Genomic DNA, 17585 nt, shown 5'->3' with positions numbered 1-17585 from the left:
TCTGCAAATGTCACAAAACTTATAAAAAAATTAAATTGATTATTTTAGCTGGACCGTTTTTTGTTTAATTATATTCATGCAGCTCTTTGTGGCTTAAAGGTGGGTAGGAGGTAAGGAAAGCGTACATTGCTGTTAACACTACACACGAATGTGTAATATGTTTTACCCGTACTAAGTAGGCAAACCGGTGTCACTCGCAATTGATTTTTGAACGTAAATGGAACTTATTTTATCTGTAATTTTGGTAGTTGTGGGCTATTTTTTTAGCTAAAACAAACAATATTATTTAAATAGACGCTAAGTGACTATTCCTTGAAAAAACTTCCCTTTAAAATAGAACACTACCAAAAACGCTTCACTGGGTGTTTTACACTTTGTATGGTACACACTATGTCAAACATCCATCTATATATATCGAAACTATCAAGACGCCCTCAACTTCGTTTACTTTCTATATAAAAGAGTAGTAAGTATTTGGTTAATATCACAGTTATTTTTATTAGAAGCGATGTCTTTTTTCTTGCCACGGAGATAATCAAGGAGGAGTCGAACACGTGGAATAGAAATAGCAATGAATGCCTCGTCACAACATCGATAGCTAGTTAGCTAGTTATTTCAACTGTTAAAAATTGTAACTCACAGTCAAATTGAGCAGAATATAAAACTAAAATCAGCTTGTAATCATAAGGTTTCAGGTACGAGTCTCCACTCCAGCGCACTTTAAATGTATTGTTGCCAGCCCATCTAGTGCCATCTAGTGCCATCTACTGACCGGTTACCGCCTTGTGTGGCATGCAAGCAAGTTAGTGTCTTAAGCTTAGTTTATTTTGTTGGCGATGTGGTCCTTGCTAAAAGTTTGTTTATGCGTCGTTTTCTACGCTTTAGATTGATTTTCATGCGCTGAAATCGACAAAGTGTTGCTTTGTTTTCTTCACGTTGTTGTACAAGAGATCGGCTGTTTTCAAGATTGTTATCTACTGTTTTACTTTGAAATTCCTTCACTTTAAAATTATTTTTACGTTAGTGTGAATTGGTGCTCTCTTTTAAGTCTAAGGCATTGCACCTTGTAAAACTTTGGGTTGTGTCGTGTTTAAAATCCATTTTATTCAAATAGTGATAGAAATTTAATAATAGAATGTGTGTAATCGATAGTGGGATTCGTATGTAGTGGATGCGTTAAAAAAGTGTTATTGGTGAAGTGAAGTCCAGCTTGCTGCCATCTTTATGAGAAAACATATCAGCAAACTTTTGAATGTTTGGCAATAATTTTTGATTATTAGTCGAGCCGTCTGGGCTGAGATGTTGAAATAGCTGAGATGTTAGCTGGTTCAGTTTATTGATCTCTGTTGTAAAACTAGTCAGCGCTTGTTCCAACTCAGCAACAGTTTATTTGTTGATTTGATTACCTGGCTGGCGATAGACAGTACAAAAAAACAGATTTTTTGTTGTGGAGTATGTAGCGACCATTTTGACGGCATTATTTAGAAATCTGAAGAAAGTTTCCATATCTGATGCCAGAGTTTGAACAATTCCCTCTAACCGGATCTGTTTTAAATATACTCTAGTCTTCTATGTGAATTTCTGCGTCCGTATGATCTAAAGCCCAGGGCTCTGTTAAACGAATGAATAGATGGTTGTCACATGTTTCAGCATTTTGGTTGACAGAATTAGCCTTTTATTCCGCTCGCAGAATATCTTTTTAACTTTACTAAGCTCTTAGGCGTAGACTATCTTACCCAGTTCCGGCAAAAAAAATTTGTTTTAATATTTTATATGATGAAGTTCAATCCGCTGATTGATCAAGAAGCAGTTTAAACTAGATGGTTGGTATCAGAAGAGATTTTGAGTGGGATCATTAGGAGAGTTAGGAATATGGAAACGAGTGACTTTTTCTCATTATATTTTTGTCCTGTAATGCAACCATGTAATTAGTTATGCAATAAACAACAAAAGATTTAATAAGCGGTTTTCTAATTATAAAAATATTAGAATTAATTACCCTCCTGCATTGTGCTTTTCAAGCACTTCTGCGTTGGTGATGGAAACAAAGATACGTTTAAAATGTGTATAACTTAAATTTGAAATGCTGTGACAAGGTAGAATTCTACCAGAGTTAATGTATTTTCATTCTCAGGCATAAGATATTGTTGCTAGAAGTCTTCATATGAACATATATAATATGTTCTATTATAATGATCTTGTTTCTGAAACAATCAAAAGGTATAACAAACTTTGTGTGTCAGATAGGTTTTAGGCGCCCTATGATATATTTTCTTCTTATTTTGATGAATTGGCAATTATATAGATAACTAAAGAATTCGGTGAGATGAACGGAAAGGGGTGAGATGGGGACGGGGGGACAGAGGGCGGTGGAACAGGGGGACGGGGGGACGGGGTGTTAAATTAAGACACGTAATTTGTACCTTTGAAGCAAAAATATAGCACAAGTTAATTCTTCTTCACAATATACTTTCTTTTCCATTGTGGTAAGAAAGTAAGATTTGACATACGACCAAATGGAGCTACACTAGTCTATATAATTTGATTTGATTTAACAGAATGATGACATGATGGTGCCAAAGCATTCATAGATCTAACAACCTGATTAGAGGGCTATTATTTTACGTTTCCATTTAAAAACAAAGTCATTTATATCGTTTCGGAAATCTCATTAAGGATAAGCTCTATGAACTTCATGATGCGCTGGCTATGAAAAACAAAAAACAAATAACGTACACACAGAAGAAGTAAATAATATTTCTTTTCTTTTTTATTTACAAATATAAATTACACTTTATTTTGATGTATATGTGTTTATAATAATGTATTTATTTGTCAAGAATTTTTTGTTTTGTTCATGTTTATTATATCTTTAAACATATTGTGACCTTTCATGAAATTAATCACATTTGATTTATTATTAAAGTTTTTTTAGAATGTCATCAAAAGGTTTATTTGCAACATTGTTATTGTTGTACATTTCAATACACGTGGAAGCGCGATATGAAAATATATTTTGTTTTGTGATGGAAGATCATCATTTACATTTAAATATCTCATTTGATGATAAAATGTTGTATTCCAAAGAAAATACAAGAATGATGATTACAATGAAAGTCAAAAGTTGGGGAGGGTGGACGAACTACACAACTTGTACGTTTCATAGAATACATCAAACAAATTACACGTTAAATTGTAGAATTGGAGATATATATACATGGAGTGAAGAGGATTATATTGTTAAAAGGCTTGTTTTACATCGTGGAAATAACTCACTACATTTACAAGACACTGTACATGAAAACTACTATGAAAGCACCTTCAATTGTCACGATGATCATGAGATTAAAAACTTAACAGCAGTTTCCACGGAGAATTCAACTACAATCCGTTGGTATACAAATAAATGGGATGATAAAGAATCGTACATCTCGTGGACAGACATCACTGTAAAAGAAAGATACAAAGAAGCAACAATATACAAAGAGTTAAAACAGTTTAAAAAGTGTTTATATGGTTGCTCATACACAGAAAAGAGACTTCATGAATGCACTGTATATACACTTTGCGTGGAAAACATATTTATTTACCATGAGACCACCAAGTCTTGCGTGACTACGAAAACACAATGTCAACCACGCCAAATCAACAAGTTGACTAGCAACAAGATTTCCATTGCTGTAGCTGCTTTGGCGGTGTTTTTGTTTTTATGCTTGGTGACTGGCATTCTTATAAGAAGGTTATATAAAAGACAACGCGAAGAAGATATCTATGAAAATAACAACGAGGGGAAGAGACTTAATATTAGCGATTCAGAAATACAATGTGAGAGTCATTTCTGTCCACCTGAGTTGCCAGTGCATGTCGATGACTCGCCATATTGCTATCCCGTACCGACTAATATACCAAAGAATATATAAAATCAAATTTCATTGTATACCTTGACGACAATATTGCATTTAGCTATGGCTACTAAATACTGTAAATATTGTATCTTTATCTTCAAAATATTTCCCAAAAGCAGCCGTTTTTATAATGTTAATATTATGAGCGCACATAATTTCAGGAGATTAAATCAAAACATCAAATATAGGTTGAATTTTTTGTTTACTTTTAATTTTTAAAGCGGTAGCTTTCCTTCCGTATGTCGTCAACACTCGACAACTGGAACTCCCAGGAGAGAATCCAGTTAGGGATATCGCCAGGATCAACTTTTCAATAAAATGCTTCAAAAATTTAGAGATAATTTTTGCGAAGCAATTGAGCTTCGCGAGCGAAGCGAAATTGTGGAGCAGCTTTGCTACACGCGAGGTATATCAAGAGAATTATTGAGATTCTCAAAATTTCGATAGAAGAAAAATCATATAAAATCAGGGTCAAAAAGAAAGGACTGATATTTTTGCACATAAAGCTAGGGTATTTTTTTTTTTCTAATAAAACAAATAATTTTGGACCAAGGGGTTAACGGATAAGTCCAGTAAAAAAGGCAATAAGTACGGCTTGTACCCCCCAATGAGTTAATTTTATCTATTTGATATCCACAAAAAAATTAACTATGCTATGTGTGCTGTATAAATCCATAAACATATATAAGATGCACCTGTAAAGTTTTTCATATATGTATATTTATGCCCTGTTTGGTCAAATGGCTATGACACTCGTGCAAATGGGAGATCCAGGTTCAAATCCTAGGCAGGGCTAGTAAAATATAATAATTTTGCATCTACAATAACCACTTTCATTTGTATATCACAAAAATGCCATGTTTAGAAAAGGCAGTTCGTCTCTTGCAGTGACTTAAGGCCACTTTATTAGGGTCACAAAAAGTTTTCGTTTGCGAACCTAGGGGACCCTGTCCCACGCTCCGCAACCCTTTCAACATTGATTGCTATGATTAGGCGAGCGTACCGGTTCAATCTTCCACGTGGTGTGTGTAAAAAGCGAAATCCACCAGTTTTTTCTCCACTTTTTTCACTTTTGTTCCAAAAGGTGGAGAAACAATGAAAAGGAAAATTCTCCACTTTTCAAAACACGAGCAAAAATGAAAATCAATTTTGCTCCACATTTCAAAACACGAGCAAAATATGGCACCAATGAGCTTCCGCACGAAACCGTTATTGTTTTTTCTGCCGAAAATTTGAAGCTATTTAATAAATCTTGATAAAGTTAAAAAACTGTTTTGATTTGTTTGTTTTTGGACCTTCGATAACAGTGAACAGTCAAGGCTTAATCATATAGCTAGTTGAGTACGCAAGGCATTTTATGTCGGTTATATTTGTTGTCAAGACAAACAGAAACCTATATTTTATAAATAAATTTGAGCAAATGTTCAGGTTTCTTTTATCGAACAGAAACTTTTTTTAACAAAATTTTTTGGAAGATTTTCAGGTTTCTTTTATGAAATAACATAATTTGAGAAACTATAGCAAGAAGTGATATTTATTTGTAGCTGAAAGACTTGAAGTCTCAGTCCAGGTTAAGACTTAGTATGATAAAGCCTATTGTTACTTCTGCAAACAAATACAGTTATTTAGCATTGTTTATTTTGCATAATAAGTTCCCGTGCATATTTAAAAACTAGTTTTGAGTGGCACCAGGTTGAGCGATTAGTGCAAGTAAACGTGTTGCAGATCCTGGTGGACAAAAAATAACTTTCTAACCACTTTGTATTTATACGGCAGTTTAGATTATGTATTTAGCATTGTGCTTTAGAAGCACATTCCCACTTTTTCTGGGCTAGATAAGGTATTTAATCCTAAACCTAGGATACATCTATCTGACTTATTTTAATCATGAGAATCACTTTTAGTGTTTTGTGTACATGTAGCTTTTTAAAATTGATATGCTGTCAAAAACAATTGATCGGCGTCTCTGATATTGCTTAAATTCAAAAACTCAGAAATTATGATAGAAGTGAAACTTTTTCGGGGGTTTATTTGATCAAACTGGTCTAAGAACATATAATACTAAGTTTCAAGTCATTAATTTTTACTGAAGTAATAGGACATTTTTAGGTTTTTTAGGTTTTAAATTATTTTATAATATTGTGATAAAAAAAACTTTTATTCTTTATGTTTTCTTATTTTCCTGCAATAGCTTATATAGTTGTTTCATAGCTTATATAGTTGTTTCATAGCTTATATAGTTGTTTCATAGCTTATATGACAATAGGGTAAGAACGAAAAATGTACACACTCTGTGGGACATTTGGTCTTAAACCTAAAAAATTCTCAGCGAGTAATTTAAACGATTATAAATCACAAAATCGCAAAAGATTATCTTGAGAAATTTTTAATTTTAGAAAACGCGAAAGTAATCCTTATGAAAACTTTTCTGATGTTTTTTTGTAAAGAAATCATGACAAGATAATGAACAATGAAATTTCCTGCAGCTGTTCTCAAGTGTATGTAAAAAGACTAAAAAATGTGATGTAATTTGCCTCTTAAGTTTTGAATTTTGACCCAGATAAAAATCACAGCATTTCCTTTCATACTTTGTCTAGTTAGCTATAGCGAAAAAGTTTATAATAACTTATAAATGCTAGTTTAAATGTAGCTGCTAAGTTACCTGTAACAATAACATCAAGCAACGTCGAGGCTGTTTTCCTTTGTAAATTTACCTGGTGGTTTTTCTGTATAAGGACCAAATATTGTGCGTACATTCCTTGCGCTTAGAGTGTATTAAAAAAGTCCTGTACATAGATCCAAAAGATGTGTGTCATTGGCTCACTCTTACGAATGACACAACTTTACAAAGAAACCGTGCTTTACTATTTCCCGTAACCTATATCGAGATTTGGATGTGACATATATGGGAATTAATTGTTTTTAAATTTCTGTAAACTCCGGCTTTCCTAATTATGGAGAATATCTGATTACATTTAACGACGAAACATATATTCAGTTAAATGCATATTAATTGGTATGTTCAACTGTTTTCTAAAGTGCTATTTACACACCCCTGAAGCAACCGTTTTCTTCAAAGCAATTACTTCTAGCTGAGAGGAGAGAAAAACAGAAGGATAAACAACTCTTTTGATTCGCTTACAAAAACGCGAGGTTCTGGCAGGTGTCGATATATAAACCAAATTTTAAACTTTGGCCGTTTTGTTTAAAAATTATTCGTAATTTGAAATCTGCAATTATGACTAGTTTTAAAAAAACAATCGTATTTTTTTCTGCTTGTTTAATGAAAAGTTGTTAAAATAATTATTTTTTTAAAAATTAACAAAATAAACAAAAACTCTTTTTTTCTCAAAACCATCTCTTCTTCAAAAGTGAAGTTTTCGATGAAGTTGTTTTGTCACTGTCTCCTAAACATTTTTATCTTTGTGGTGTAAGTTTGATCTATCACAGATAAAACACTAGCTAAGAGTCCCAGCGCTATTCTTAATTCTTATATTTCTTTTTCTTCTGAAAAATAACACTTGAGAAGATGTAGCCCAGGGTAAAACTTCGGGAATTGTACAATCCGCACACTCTGGTTGGTCGAGAACATCAATTATTATTACAAAAGACAAGGGTTGCCAACGTAAGAAAAACCATGCCGCTAATTTTATTAAGATTTATGAGATAAGACAAACTAGAATTAGCAACAAAGAGTGACGAATATAGCCTAGAATACAGCCTAGAATAAACTCGCTTGCTCATGACAAGATAATATCCAATCCAATTCAACGAATATATTTTTTATTGAACTTAATTCAAAAGACGAAAGAAAATCTACTTGAACGCTTTGTGCACAAGATACAAAAAAGAATTAAAGATTTCACAAAAACACGATTATAAATAGGTGAAATTCTTTCCCTTTGTTCACATATCAGCTTTGCAATATTTATTTATGCATTTTAATTTATTTAAGAAATAAACACCATTAGAAGCGATCAAATTCGTTATCTTAATAACTGTTTTAAATCAATTTATTTGATGCACCGCGTTATATTCGTGTACTAAGGAAGTGACCCGAACTATGTGTTTGCGATATTAATAAGACTGTGTGATAATTGGGTTTTATTTGAAGCAGTGTGTAGTAGTCGTTTTTTGTAGAGAAAGCTGTGAAAAAAACAATTCAATCTAGAGAGTTTATATAACGCAGCAACCTCGTTCCCAGGGCATTTTGCCTTGTTGATAAAGCTGATAGCGGCGAAAAGGCCCTGGAACAGGCTGGTCACATGATCGCTTATAATTTATGATAATTATACCCAAAATATAATTTATGCATAGTTGTCTTTCGCGGCAGTAACAACAAACATGGCAGCTGGGCTGTTGGTCTCCAGCTTTAAAAAATTGACTCAACATTAGAAAAGATTAGGGATTGTGATATTATTTATATATATATAGCTAGTTATTATTATTATATGTAACATAAGACACCAGGAATAGATAGAAATTTAAGTTTTTAGTTGCATGTAAAATACAGGCAAATGTAACTACCTTTACTGATTTGTTGTGTAGCAGACCAGACATAAAGATGCAAATGTCACTAGCTTTACTGATTTTTTGACGTTGTAGCAGATTAGACATAAAGGTAGCTAGCTACCTTTTCGCTAAAGTAATGCAATAAGTAATAAGCCTTTTTTTTCCTTCCGTATATGAAACAGCCTACTATGTTTAAACTACTTTATGTTGAGTGTACAAAGGAATATAGTAACTATATTGTTTTTTTGTTTTAGTTTAGCTAGCTACATATTGCTAAGTTAGTAGTGATAACAGTGCAAATGTTTCAAGTCAGTTTTGGAGTACTTTTGTCAATGTCATCTTCACATTGTAATGGCTGAAGTTGTTAATACACCAACAAAGATATATACTAAACATGCCACTTTACCTAAAAATGAAGTGCTTTGTCGGTTATGCTGTATTGTCACTGCTCAAAACCATGTGACAAAATGTTAACATTTAAAATTGAGCAAACATGTGGAATAAGAGTGTCACAAGATGATGGAATGTCTGATGCTATATGTCGTAAATGTATATCGTTAATTCAAAAAATGCATGAATACCGATGTCAGTGCCAAAAAAATCAAAGTTTACATAGACAAAATGTTTCAGTTAAACGTTGTGCAGTTTCTTCACCAAGTAAAACCACATCTGTGGCAAAAAAGAAGCTTTTTGAAAATAAACCTGCTCTCTGTGATGTCACAAACATACAAAGAAATAAAGAAAATTGTGAAAATTCCATGGTAGACTTTGAAAGTAAAATGTTGCTGGAGGTTAAAAGTGATTCTGCAAAACTTTGTAGGAGAACTAAACCATCATACTTACATGATACCAGCTACAATGGCTTACAGACATTTGATTTCGAAAGTTTATGGGAAGAGTTAGAATCAAATCATTCTTTATTGTTAAAAATTTTGCTAGCAAGCACTGGTAAATTACACCAACCCTTGAGTATTAGTTTAAAAGTTAAACTTTGTTTTGTCTATTCAGTGTTAATGCAGATTAGATGGCATGAATTAAGTCGACTACAAAGAATTAACACCACTCTTGCTGTTGAAGGAGGTTGCAGTAGAAAGGTATTATATATACAACTCTATTTCAACATACTTTAGTTTTTATCCAAATCAAAATATCAAAAATAAAAAAGTCTATATACAATTAAATTAAACTTCACAAAAAAATCAAAAAATCAAAATTATAGTAACATAACATAACAGCAGCAATAAGTTTTACCACATGTACACAAATTTTTAATAAGAAACTTCATTATTATGAAACAAAAGGCTGAGATTATATAGGTAATTTTAACTGCTAACTCACAAAGTATTGGGAAAATTGAAAAATTAAATTAATTGGCTTGGAAAAGCATTTTAAAGGCTTAAAGGAGGGGTCAGCTCTAAACCGTTCTAAAAAAGTATCAAACTAAACCTAAAAAGTATGACCTAAACCTAAAAAATGTGTTATAAAGTAGCTTTATCAAAACTTTAAAGAAAGATTTTTATATTGGCTTAGATAGACTGGAGGTAAATTAAATACTTCCAAGTCGTTTATTTGATATTACATACATATACAATTTATATAGTTCCAAAGAAGATTAAATCAAGTTGGATTTTGCTTATCGAATTCAATGCGCAATGTTTTGTTAAAATTAGCAGGTGGTCATTTTATGGAAAAGGCTGTTAATATTATCAGAAATGGTGGATCTTTGCGTGGTACATCAGATAACTGGGATATGAGGGTGCTTGTGGCTACAAGGAAAAATGTTGACAATAACGACCTCCACATGATGGCCAGTAATCTAATTGAAAATCGAATACCATTGCAACATCTGTCTAATGATATTCCTTTAATCAAAAGTGTACGTACTGCATCACCAAATTTGTTTATGCCAAATGTTCAAGAATGGCAACATTATGCTGACACCTCGAAAATTTTAATTGGGAGAATAATGTTGGAATTTCTTTCACAATTTAAGTTTTTAAAAAACGTGCTGCCAGTGCATTTACCTCACCCACATAGTAAATGCATGAAACAAAAATCAACCATTATTTCCATGCCAATTATTAACGCAAACGAATCAAAATATTCAGACTGTGTTGAAATTCTTAGAACGTTTGAAAATTGGATTGCAGAAATCTACTATCAAGCGGGACAGTTAGAGAAGTTACCAGACCCATAGCGGTTTCCAAATACAGTAGATGTTGACTATCAAGCAGATCCTGGTCAGAACATTGGTCATGTTGTTTTTACTGAAAACGATCCCATGAGGGAAATGAAAATACTTTTTTCTGGAGACCAGCTCACAAGAGTTCGGTTTGCTGGTGCAAAACACCTTCTTGGTGGAGCACACACACCATCTGACCGTTTGGAACACTGTGCTCCATTTAAACCTGTGATGTGGCATTGCAAAGCGTCACTATTGCAGTACAGTTATTCCCTGCTTTATGCACCTGAATCAGTCAAAGAAATTGAAACTCTTAAATATTTCAGGGAAAAGTATAGCCGAAAGGATGCGAAACCGTCTAAAGTATTAGATTCATATGAAGGTAGTGAACAATTATTTTTAAGTACGGGTCGTGCCTACATAATCGTCGCATTAATGAAATTTCTGGGTATGAGCTCTCTAGAAGACAGACCATCAAATTATCGGTTTCCAGTCAACATTACACATGACAAAGAAAAGCAAAGAAGGTATTTTGATGATGTATTAGGTACATTTGTTCAAAATTTTTTGTTCCAAAAAAATCCAAATGTCACAGGAGGGGATGATTATGTCAAGAACTATGGGTTATGTTCGATTTTTCTTACTATTTTAATTTTGCAAATGAAGGATACAGCCAAAGAGGGTGATGGTAAACGTAACCTTATTAATCAAAAGCTTTTGTTAACTGTATTCAGATCACTAGGAGGTTTTAGTAAGTATTCTATTGAAATGTTCGTTAGCATTGCACAAATTGAATGTATGTTGACACCACGTTTATCAGAACAGTTTAAATATGGCTTTTTTGTTAATTGGAGAGGTGGTCCTGGAAATAATATGGAAGAAGATCTTGCTCAGGAAATTTGCAACAAGTTAAGCAAGAGCATTGTTCAAAGAATGGGCCCTAAAAAAACTGTTCAATCTAATAGCAAGGTATGTAAAGCTGTAAGTGGTATCAGAGAAATTTCAGAAAATTATGACAACACATCAGGGATCCATCCTCTGTCAGTACAACATCAAACCCGTGATTCAAGTCAAGACGAAAAGGAGATGATTGCTGATCTGCTGACAATTAAGCCTTTTGACCATGCACCATTGCGCCACCATTCTAGTTTTCCGAATATAAGACGATCTCCACTTCGATATATCAACGTCATGGAACATCAAAAATGGATTAAAAAACATCTAAGTGAACTACCAGAAAATTAGAAGTATATAAGTTATTTGTGATGGTTTTGGATGGGTTTTTTTCTACTTTATATATTTTACTAAACTTTCACTCTCTATATATATGTTTTTATTTCAAATTTTTGGACAGTTTGTTGCGTGAAACTAGTATCAAGAAAAAAAATATATACACTCTTTTCATAAAGCATAGATATAAAAGGCTGGTCATACTCTTCTTTAAACAATATAATACTTTACTGACCTCTGTAGCAAGACTTTTGGTATTTTTATGAAACAAAGTGTATATGTATTTTCTCAAAAATACTTTGACAAAATATTTTGAACTTCTTTAGCAATGTTCTTATCTAACATGGATAAATCAGGGGCACCTATGTTTGATTGTGAGCTTGTGTAACAAATGTCAGCGGCAAGCTCTTTGGGAGTCCCAAACAAAAATATCGAATTTTCTTTACTAATGTTGGATAGGGCCATACATAGTTCCTTATTTAATTCATTTCTTAATTTTGCTGTTAAACGAGTTCTTACAGTGGTTGGTTTTTCTACCAATTCCACTTTTTCACAGATTGAACAACATTTTTCTTGAAGTTCGTGCTTGAAAGCAAAATGTTTTTGAATATGCTCCCTTAGGCAAGTTGATGTCTGGCAGTACAATTTCATATTTTTATCCACATTTGTTTTATTTGCTGAAACATCGGAATTATTGTAAAACAAAATAGCTGTTGCAGGTTGCTCACTTCTGCCAGCTCGTCCTATTTCTTGAACATAAGCTTCAAGATTGCTGGGTGGGGTAATGTGGTAAACATTTTCTACATGTGGAATAGTAACACCCATTCCGAGCGCAGTGGTAGCAAAGATAACTCTGATCCGTGAGTTCTTCTTAGAAATTTCCTTTATGATAATTTGTTTCATAGCTTTTGTCTGCGGTGCATGGTATTGACAAAACAAACGACTAGATGGTGTTTTTTCAAATCCCACGTATTGAAATGTGCTTAAAATTCTTTCAAATAGATTAAAGGCAAGACCACAATATTTTAATTTCATATAAATGATTGTCATTGGAAATTGTTCTCTTACTGAATTTAATGAATTTGCTATAGGTAACAATATATTCTCATAGCTTTCGAATCCAGAAGCATTACTTTTGCGGATCTTTTTGTCAAGAAATATGTTTTTGCGGTTGGGATTTACTCTGATAACTTTTGCTGTTGACATATTCAATGACTTCACTAAACTTGTTATATGATGAGGTGAGGCAGTTGCAGTAAGGGCTAACATAGATGCTTTTGGAAAATAAGTGCGCACTGTGGAAAGTTCTTTAACATCTTTTCTAAATTCTTCTCCCCTGAAATGTATATTTAGATATTTTATTGGTTAATTTTTTTTTTTATATATAAAAGTACATAGTCCTTTTTAGAGCAGCATCTTATTAATTTATTTTGTTATATATTTTTTATTAATTATTTTCTTTGTCAACCTGACAAAGAAAAAATCGAAACGTAAAATCAAAATGAAATGTATATTTTTTTTGACTCCATATGTATAGCTAGCTATTCGAGGTAATTTAATGACATGACCAGCTAGTGTACAAAAGCCCAATCAGGACTTTCACCCGAACTGCAGAGTTGCAGGTAGCTTATCTACTTTAGGTTTTCCACAATACAGTACACATAGCTAGTCATAACATTGCAAATTACTTTAACTTAGTCAAAAATGTTTCTAAGATGTAGCTAACTTGTTCTTAAATATATATATGAGAAGAAAAAAACAGTATATATATACTTACCAAAATTCTACACAATGGGCCTCGTCAATAACAATTCCAACAACATTATCTTGATACACAGTTGACTTAGAGTAGATTTATATCCCCTTCTTGCACCTTTTTTAATATATTGATTTCTTCATGAGTTTTCATTTCGGCAAACAAACTTTCATAAGAGCTTTGGAACTATTTTTGCAATGAAGTGACATTGCTGAAATACCAACACTGTTTAAAAACTGCACTTTGTCTTCTATAATTGAAGATAAAGGACACACCACAATAACGATATTCCTTGTACTTTTTTGTGGCATAACGTCAGGAAGAATTTGAAAAATTAACGACTTTCCATAACCCGTAGGAAGGACAGCTACAACATCCCTGCCCTTTAAAAGAGCTTCAAAACATTGAACTTGTTTAGGCTTAAGGCAGTGAGAAGGAAAACCTTCGTGCAAATTAAATACAAAATCCAAACGTTTCAACACATCCATCTTTTGGCTATCTCTTATCTCGCTTGTATTAATGCGTCTCTGTTAAAGCTTGAGACGAGCGTCAAATTTGCATCTCATTATCTCTGGAATTTCAAAAATGCCCAGTATATCTGGGCATTTTTGTATCACATGACCAGCCTGTTCCAGGGTCATTGTTGGCCACTCCGAAATAACGGCTCAGGGGCCACAAGACCCTGGGGACGAGGATGATAACGCAGCTCCACCTGATGTTTATTTATTTGTATTTTTTACTAAGCAAAACTAAACGTATCATTTATAGCGAAAACATTCTTACACATTCTTTTCCCTCTCATATATAAGAAGAAGAAAAAAGTCTCGACTTGATTTTCTTACATTAAATCAAATTTTTTCATTGATTCTTTTTTTGATGTCCTCTCAATTTGAATAAAATTTTATGAACATTTTTTTCTTATAATGATGTTCAGTAGCGGTCCCTGCCAATTTATTAACTTATTCTGTTATGATTTGAATTCAAAACACAAATAGTATAAGAAACACTAAACTCCTATAGCAAAACTGCCGATAACCAAATATAACCCGTTAGATGAATGATAACGTTAAATTTAGTAATAAAGCAAGTGCACTATATCTCGTCAAAACCCTTATTTGAGATTGTCAATATGAGAATTTATATCGTTTCATGCAGTTTATGTTGCATCTTAATGTCAGCACATTAGCTTGACTTAAATAGAATAAAATGAATATAGTATAAAGTTTGCGCAGTAGAACCCAGAAATAACATCATGCTACAGTACTGCATGATGGTTAGTGATATTTAATATACATACGACAATAAAAAATACAATGACATAAGTATTAAAAGAAACATTATTACATAACATACTTCACACATAATGAAGGATTTAGGACGCTTAGCTTTCAGTAAGACCAAGAAAAGAATATTGAGGTTTTTAGACTTGTCAAAACATGTCTTGCATTCATTATTTTAGAACACCAAGAAGCACGGGATGTTATAAATAATCATTTATGTAAGTATATACAATAAACACAACATCATACTTCAGTGTTACATGCTGGTGGGTGATGTTAATTATACATACAAAATTCAAAAATTACATAAGTATTAAAAGAAAAATTATTACATAAGACACTGTAACAGATGATGAAGGATATAGGTCCTTCAGATAGAAAGAGAATTATTCTTACCATTGGTGTCAAGTTGATTGTTAAAATTTCTGTCTTATCAATAGTTGTATTTTACACTTAAGCTAGTGTGAAAAACATATTATTATTTTTAAATACACCGATGACTATGTAAGAAACCACCAAAGGTTTCACAATAAAAAAACAATCATAATTTCTGAGAATAAAGCGTCTGCACGGAATAGATGAATTATCTATGGAAGACTAGCAGTGTTTACGAATTACAATAAAGGATTGCTTTAAAGAACATTTCTCATACATACTCAGTAGCATTTACTATAAACTATACTAATTAATTATGCCAAATGTAAAATTAAAGTCCCTGGTAATTAGTAACTGTAAATTTTAGGAAATTACATAATTTGTTGGTAAAGGCCAAGCTGTTACATATTCTAGAAGTAAGTAAGTATCTTGTCAATTACTAGCAATTAAAAAAAACTTCCTTACACCAGCTTTTGCAAGAGGCTAAAACATTATCAACAAAAGACGGAACAGTTACTCAATTTTACACAAGGCTGGTCGAAAATGTTTTAACTAAAATACACCCTTAACAAAGTAATAAAAAGTGGTAGTAGGAATGTTCACATCAGTTGGTACATATTTACATCTTTCTTGAATTATTAAGATGGTAAATGTTCATCTATTGGTAACAATCACGCGTATAACAATCGTATTATCTTCTCTAACAACGACGTCAAAATAAGGCCTAGAAAATTAATTGCTTTCAAGGAATACCAGAAATAATTATAATACCCATGTAATATGAAGAACATAACAAGGAAGGATTTGATTCGTATTAAATATAACTATCTCTCTGTATTGACCGCTACCATCATTTAATGGAAGTCCACCATGCGAATCATAACCAGGCTCAAGATCACGGGAACTCATCGCAATTTCTTCGCAGTGGTAGATTTTTCCCGGTAATATTTTGGACAAGATCATGTGGTTTTCCCCTCCGTATGCAAAAGTGTATTCAGGAAGTTTTGAAAAATACACTCCTGCACCAAACTTGCCCTGTTTGCTCTTCTCGAAGTTTTTATTCATTATATTTTCAACGGCTTTGGTTGATCCTGTTCCATGGAAGACATACATAAATTTGCTCTCTTCCTTGTTTACACCATACTTTCTTGCAAGCTTGTTTTCTTCGGCTTCAAAATTTCTTTTTAGAACTGGATCGATATAAAACTCCACTAAAGTTAATTCAACATTCAGTGAATTCATTTTTCCCATTAGCCTATAAAACTGAGATTCTGCAAGCCTAAGATGCATGTCAAGTGGATTACTTTTTGTCATTCTTTGAGTAGGAAGTAAATCATGTTTTGACAAACTAAAGTTACTCTCAAACTGTATATCCCTTAATTCATTTGTTAGATCCAAATCCTCTTTTGTGTAATGAATAATGTATTTTGGATAAGCTTGGTCAGGATTAAAGACGACAAATTCATCAAACAAAACACCACCTTCGTTACGTGTATCTTATTTTGCAAAAACTGAATCACATTCATTCTCACGTATTTTCTTTAAATCTATGTTACTATCACCTTTACTGACAGTAAGTGCTCTACCCACCAAAACATCACAAAGCAATAACTTGCTTGATCCCTTTGTGTATATCTCTTGAGCACTCTTTGAAGCATCGGTGGCAAAATATATCCCTTTTCCATACATGCCAGGTTTTTCTGGCATGCGAAAACCAGTTGATGTAATTCCTTCAACACCTGTGTCATCTGTGCCATGAAACTTTAAGTCACTGCTTTTGTCAGGATCAAACATTTCCAGTTTAGCTTTCAGCCATTTAATATACAATTCATTATTTTCGACTTTTTCTAATTTCGTAACATTAGGATACCATTTATGGACAGCTTTTTCACTTTGTCCTCGCATAGCAAGAACTCCCTTGCGTGTTCGCCATTAGGTGTTAGATCAATTATGTTAATGAAGTCGCTTTTATCTCTTAACGCTTTTAAATCTTTTTCGATGCTCTCATTTTCTGCTATTCTCTTTGCTTTATCCAATTCTATTTGTTTCTATTTTTCAGCTTCTGCTACTTTTTCACATGTTTCGCATTTCTTCATTTTTCCATGTTGCCAGCATTTATGACCTTTGCAAAAATGGCCACATTCTTTTGTAAAACAACACTCTGATTGACATTTCACATCATCTATGTTTTCAAAGCACTCCTTCTTTACAACGGGACCAAATCGCTTCGATTTTTCACAGACAAGAAATGAGCACTTCATTGTTTCGACACGTTCATAGCAACATTTTATACCGTGATGTCCACAACTTTTAAAAACAAAGGAAGTTAATTTAACGCAAGTCTT

At 32.8% G+C, this 17585-nt stretch overlaps 3 protein-coding genes across 4 annotated transcripts; 1 reads left to right on the top strand and 2 right to left on the bottom strand.

Moving 5' to 3' along the window:
* Nucleotides 1-2369: 2369 nt before the first annotated feature.
* Nucleotides 2370-4082, top strand: LOC130630650 (uncharacterized). Of its 2 annotated transcripts, none has more exons than XM_057444225.1 (2): nucleotides 2370-2747; nucleotides 2936-4082. In XM_057444225.1, the coding sequence occupies exons 1-2, from the start codon at nucleotides 2710-2712 to the stop codon at nucleotides 3918-3920; spliced, it is 1023 nt and encodes a 340-aa protein (XP_057300208.1). In that variant the 5' UTR covers nucleotides 2370-2709; the 3' UTR covers nucleotides 3921-4082. The 2 variants fall into 2 exon arrangements, with proteins under 2 accessions (XP_057300208.1, XP_057300207.1); XM_057444224.1 differs by having other exon boundaries at nucleotides 2927-4082.
* An 8035-nt stretch (nucleotides 4083-12117) lies between these two features.
* On the bottom strand, nucleotides 12118-14073 carry LOC130630113 (uncharacterized). The gene is made up of 3 exons (XM_057443510.1): nucleotides 13753-14073; nucleotides 13607-13671; nucleotides 12118-13165 (listed from the first exon to the last, which is right to left on the bottom strand). The coding sequence occupies exons 1-3, from the start codon at nucleotides 14071-14073 to the stop codon at nucleotides 12118-12120; spliced, it is 1434 nt and encodes a 477-aa protein (XP_057299493.1).
* A 1674-nt stretch (nucleotides 14074-15747) lies between these two features.
* Nucleotides 15748-17189, bottom strand: LOC130627674 (protein mono-ADP-ribosyltransferase PARP15-like). Its single transcript, XM_057441400.1, has one exon. The coding sequence runs from the start codon at nucleotides 17143-17145 to the stop codon at nucleotides 16738-16740; it is 408 nt and encodes a 135-aa protein (XP_057297383.1). The 5' UTR covers nucleotides 17146-17189; the 3' UTR covers nucleotides 15748-16737.
* Nucleotides 17190-17585: the final 396 nt, after the last annotated feature.

This window comes from Hydractinia symbiolongicarpus, chromosome 2 (assembly GCF_029227915.1).
Source record: "Hydractinia symbiolongicarpus strain clone_291-10 chromosome 2, HSymV2.1, whole genome shotgun sequence".
In the NCBI taxonomy this organism is placed as follows: Eukaryota; Metazoa; Cnidaria; class Hydrozoa; order Anthoathecata; family Hydractiniidae; genus Hydractinia; species Hydractinia symbiolongicarpus.
This window is presented reverse-complemented; position numbering and strand designations above follow the sequence as displayed.

Excerpts from the sequence above, each read along its gene's own strand:
- LOC130627674 (XM_057441400.1), bottom strand. The coding sequence starts at position 17,145 with ATGCGAGGACAAAGTGAAAAAGCTGTCCATAAATGGTATCCTAATGTT.
- LOC130630113 (XM_057443510.1), bottom strand. The coding sequence starts at position 14,073 with ATGGATGTGTTGAAACGTTTGGATTTTGTATTTAATTTGCACGAAGGT. Across the intron at positions 13,672-13,752 it reads GTTCCAAAGCTCTTATGAAA|TCAACTGTGTATCAAGATAA; the intron begins GTTTGTTTGCCG and ends ATCTACTCTAAG. Across the intron at positions 13,166-13,606 it reads GCCCATTGTGTAGAATTTTG|GGGAGAAGAATTTAGAAAAG; the intron begins GTAAGTATATAT and ends TATACATTTCAG.
- LOC130630650 (XM_057444224.1), top strand. The coding sequence starts at position 2,710 with ATGAAAAACAAAAAACAAATAACGTACACACAGAAGAA. Across the intron at positions 2,748-2,926 it reads ATAACGTACACACAGAAGAA|TTTTTTTAGAATGTCATCAA; the intron begins GTAAATAATATT and ends TTATTATTAAAG.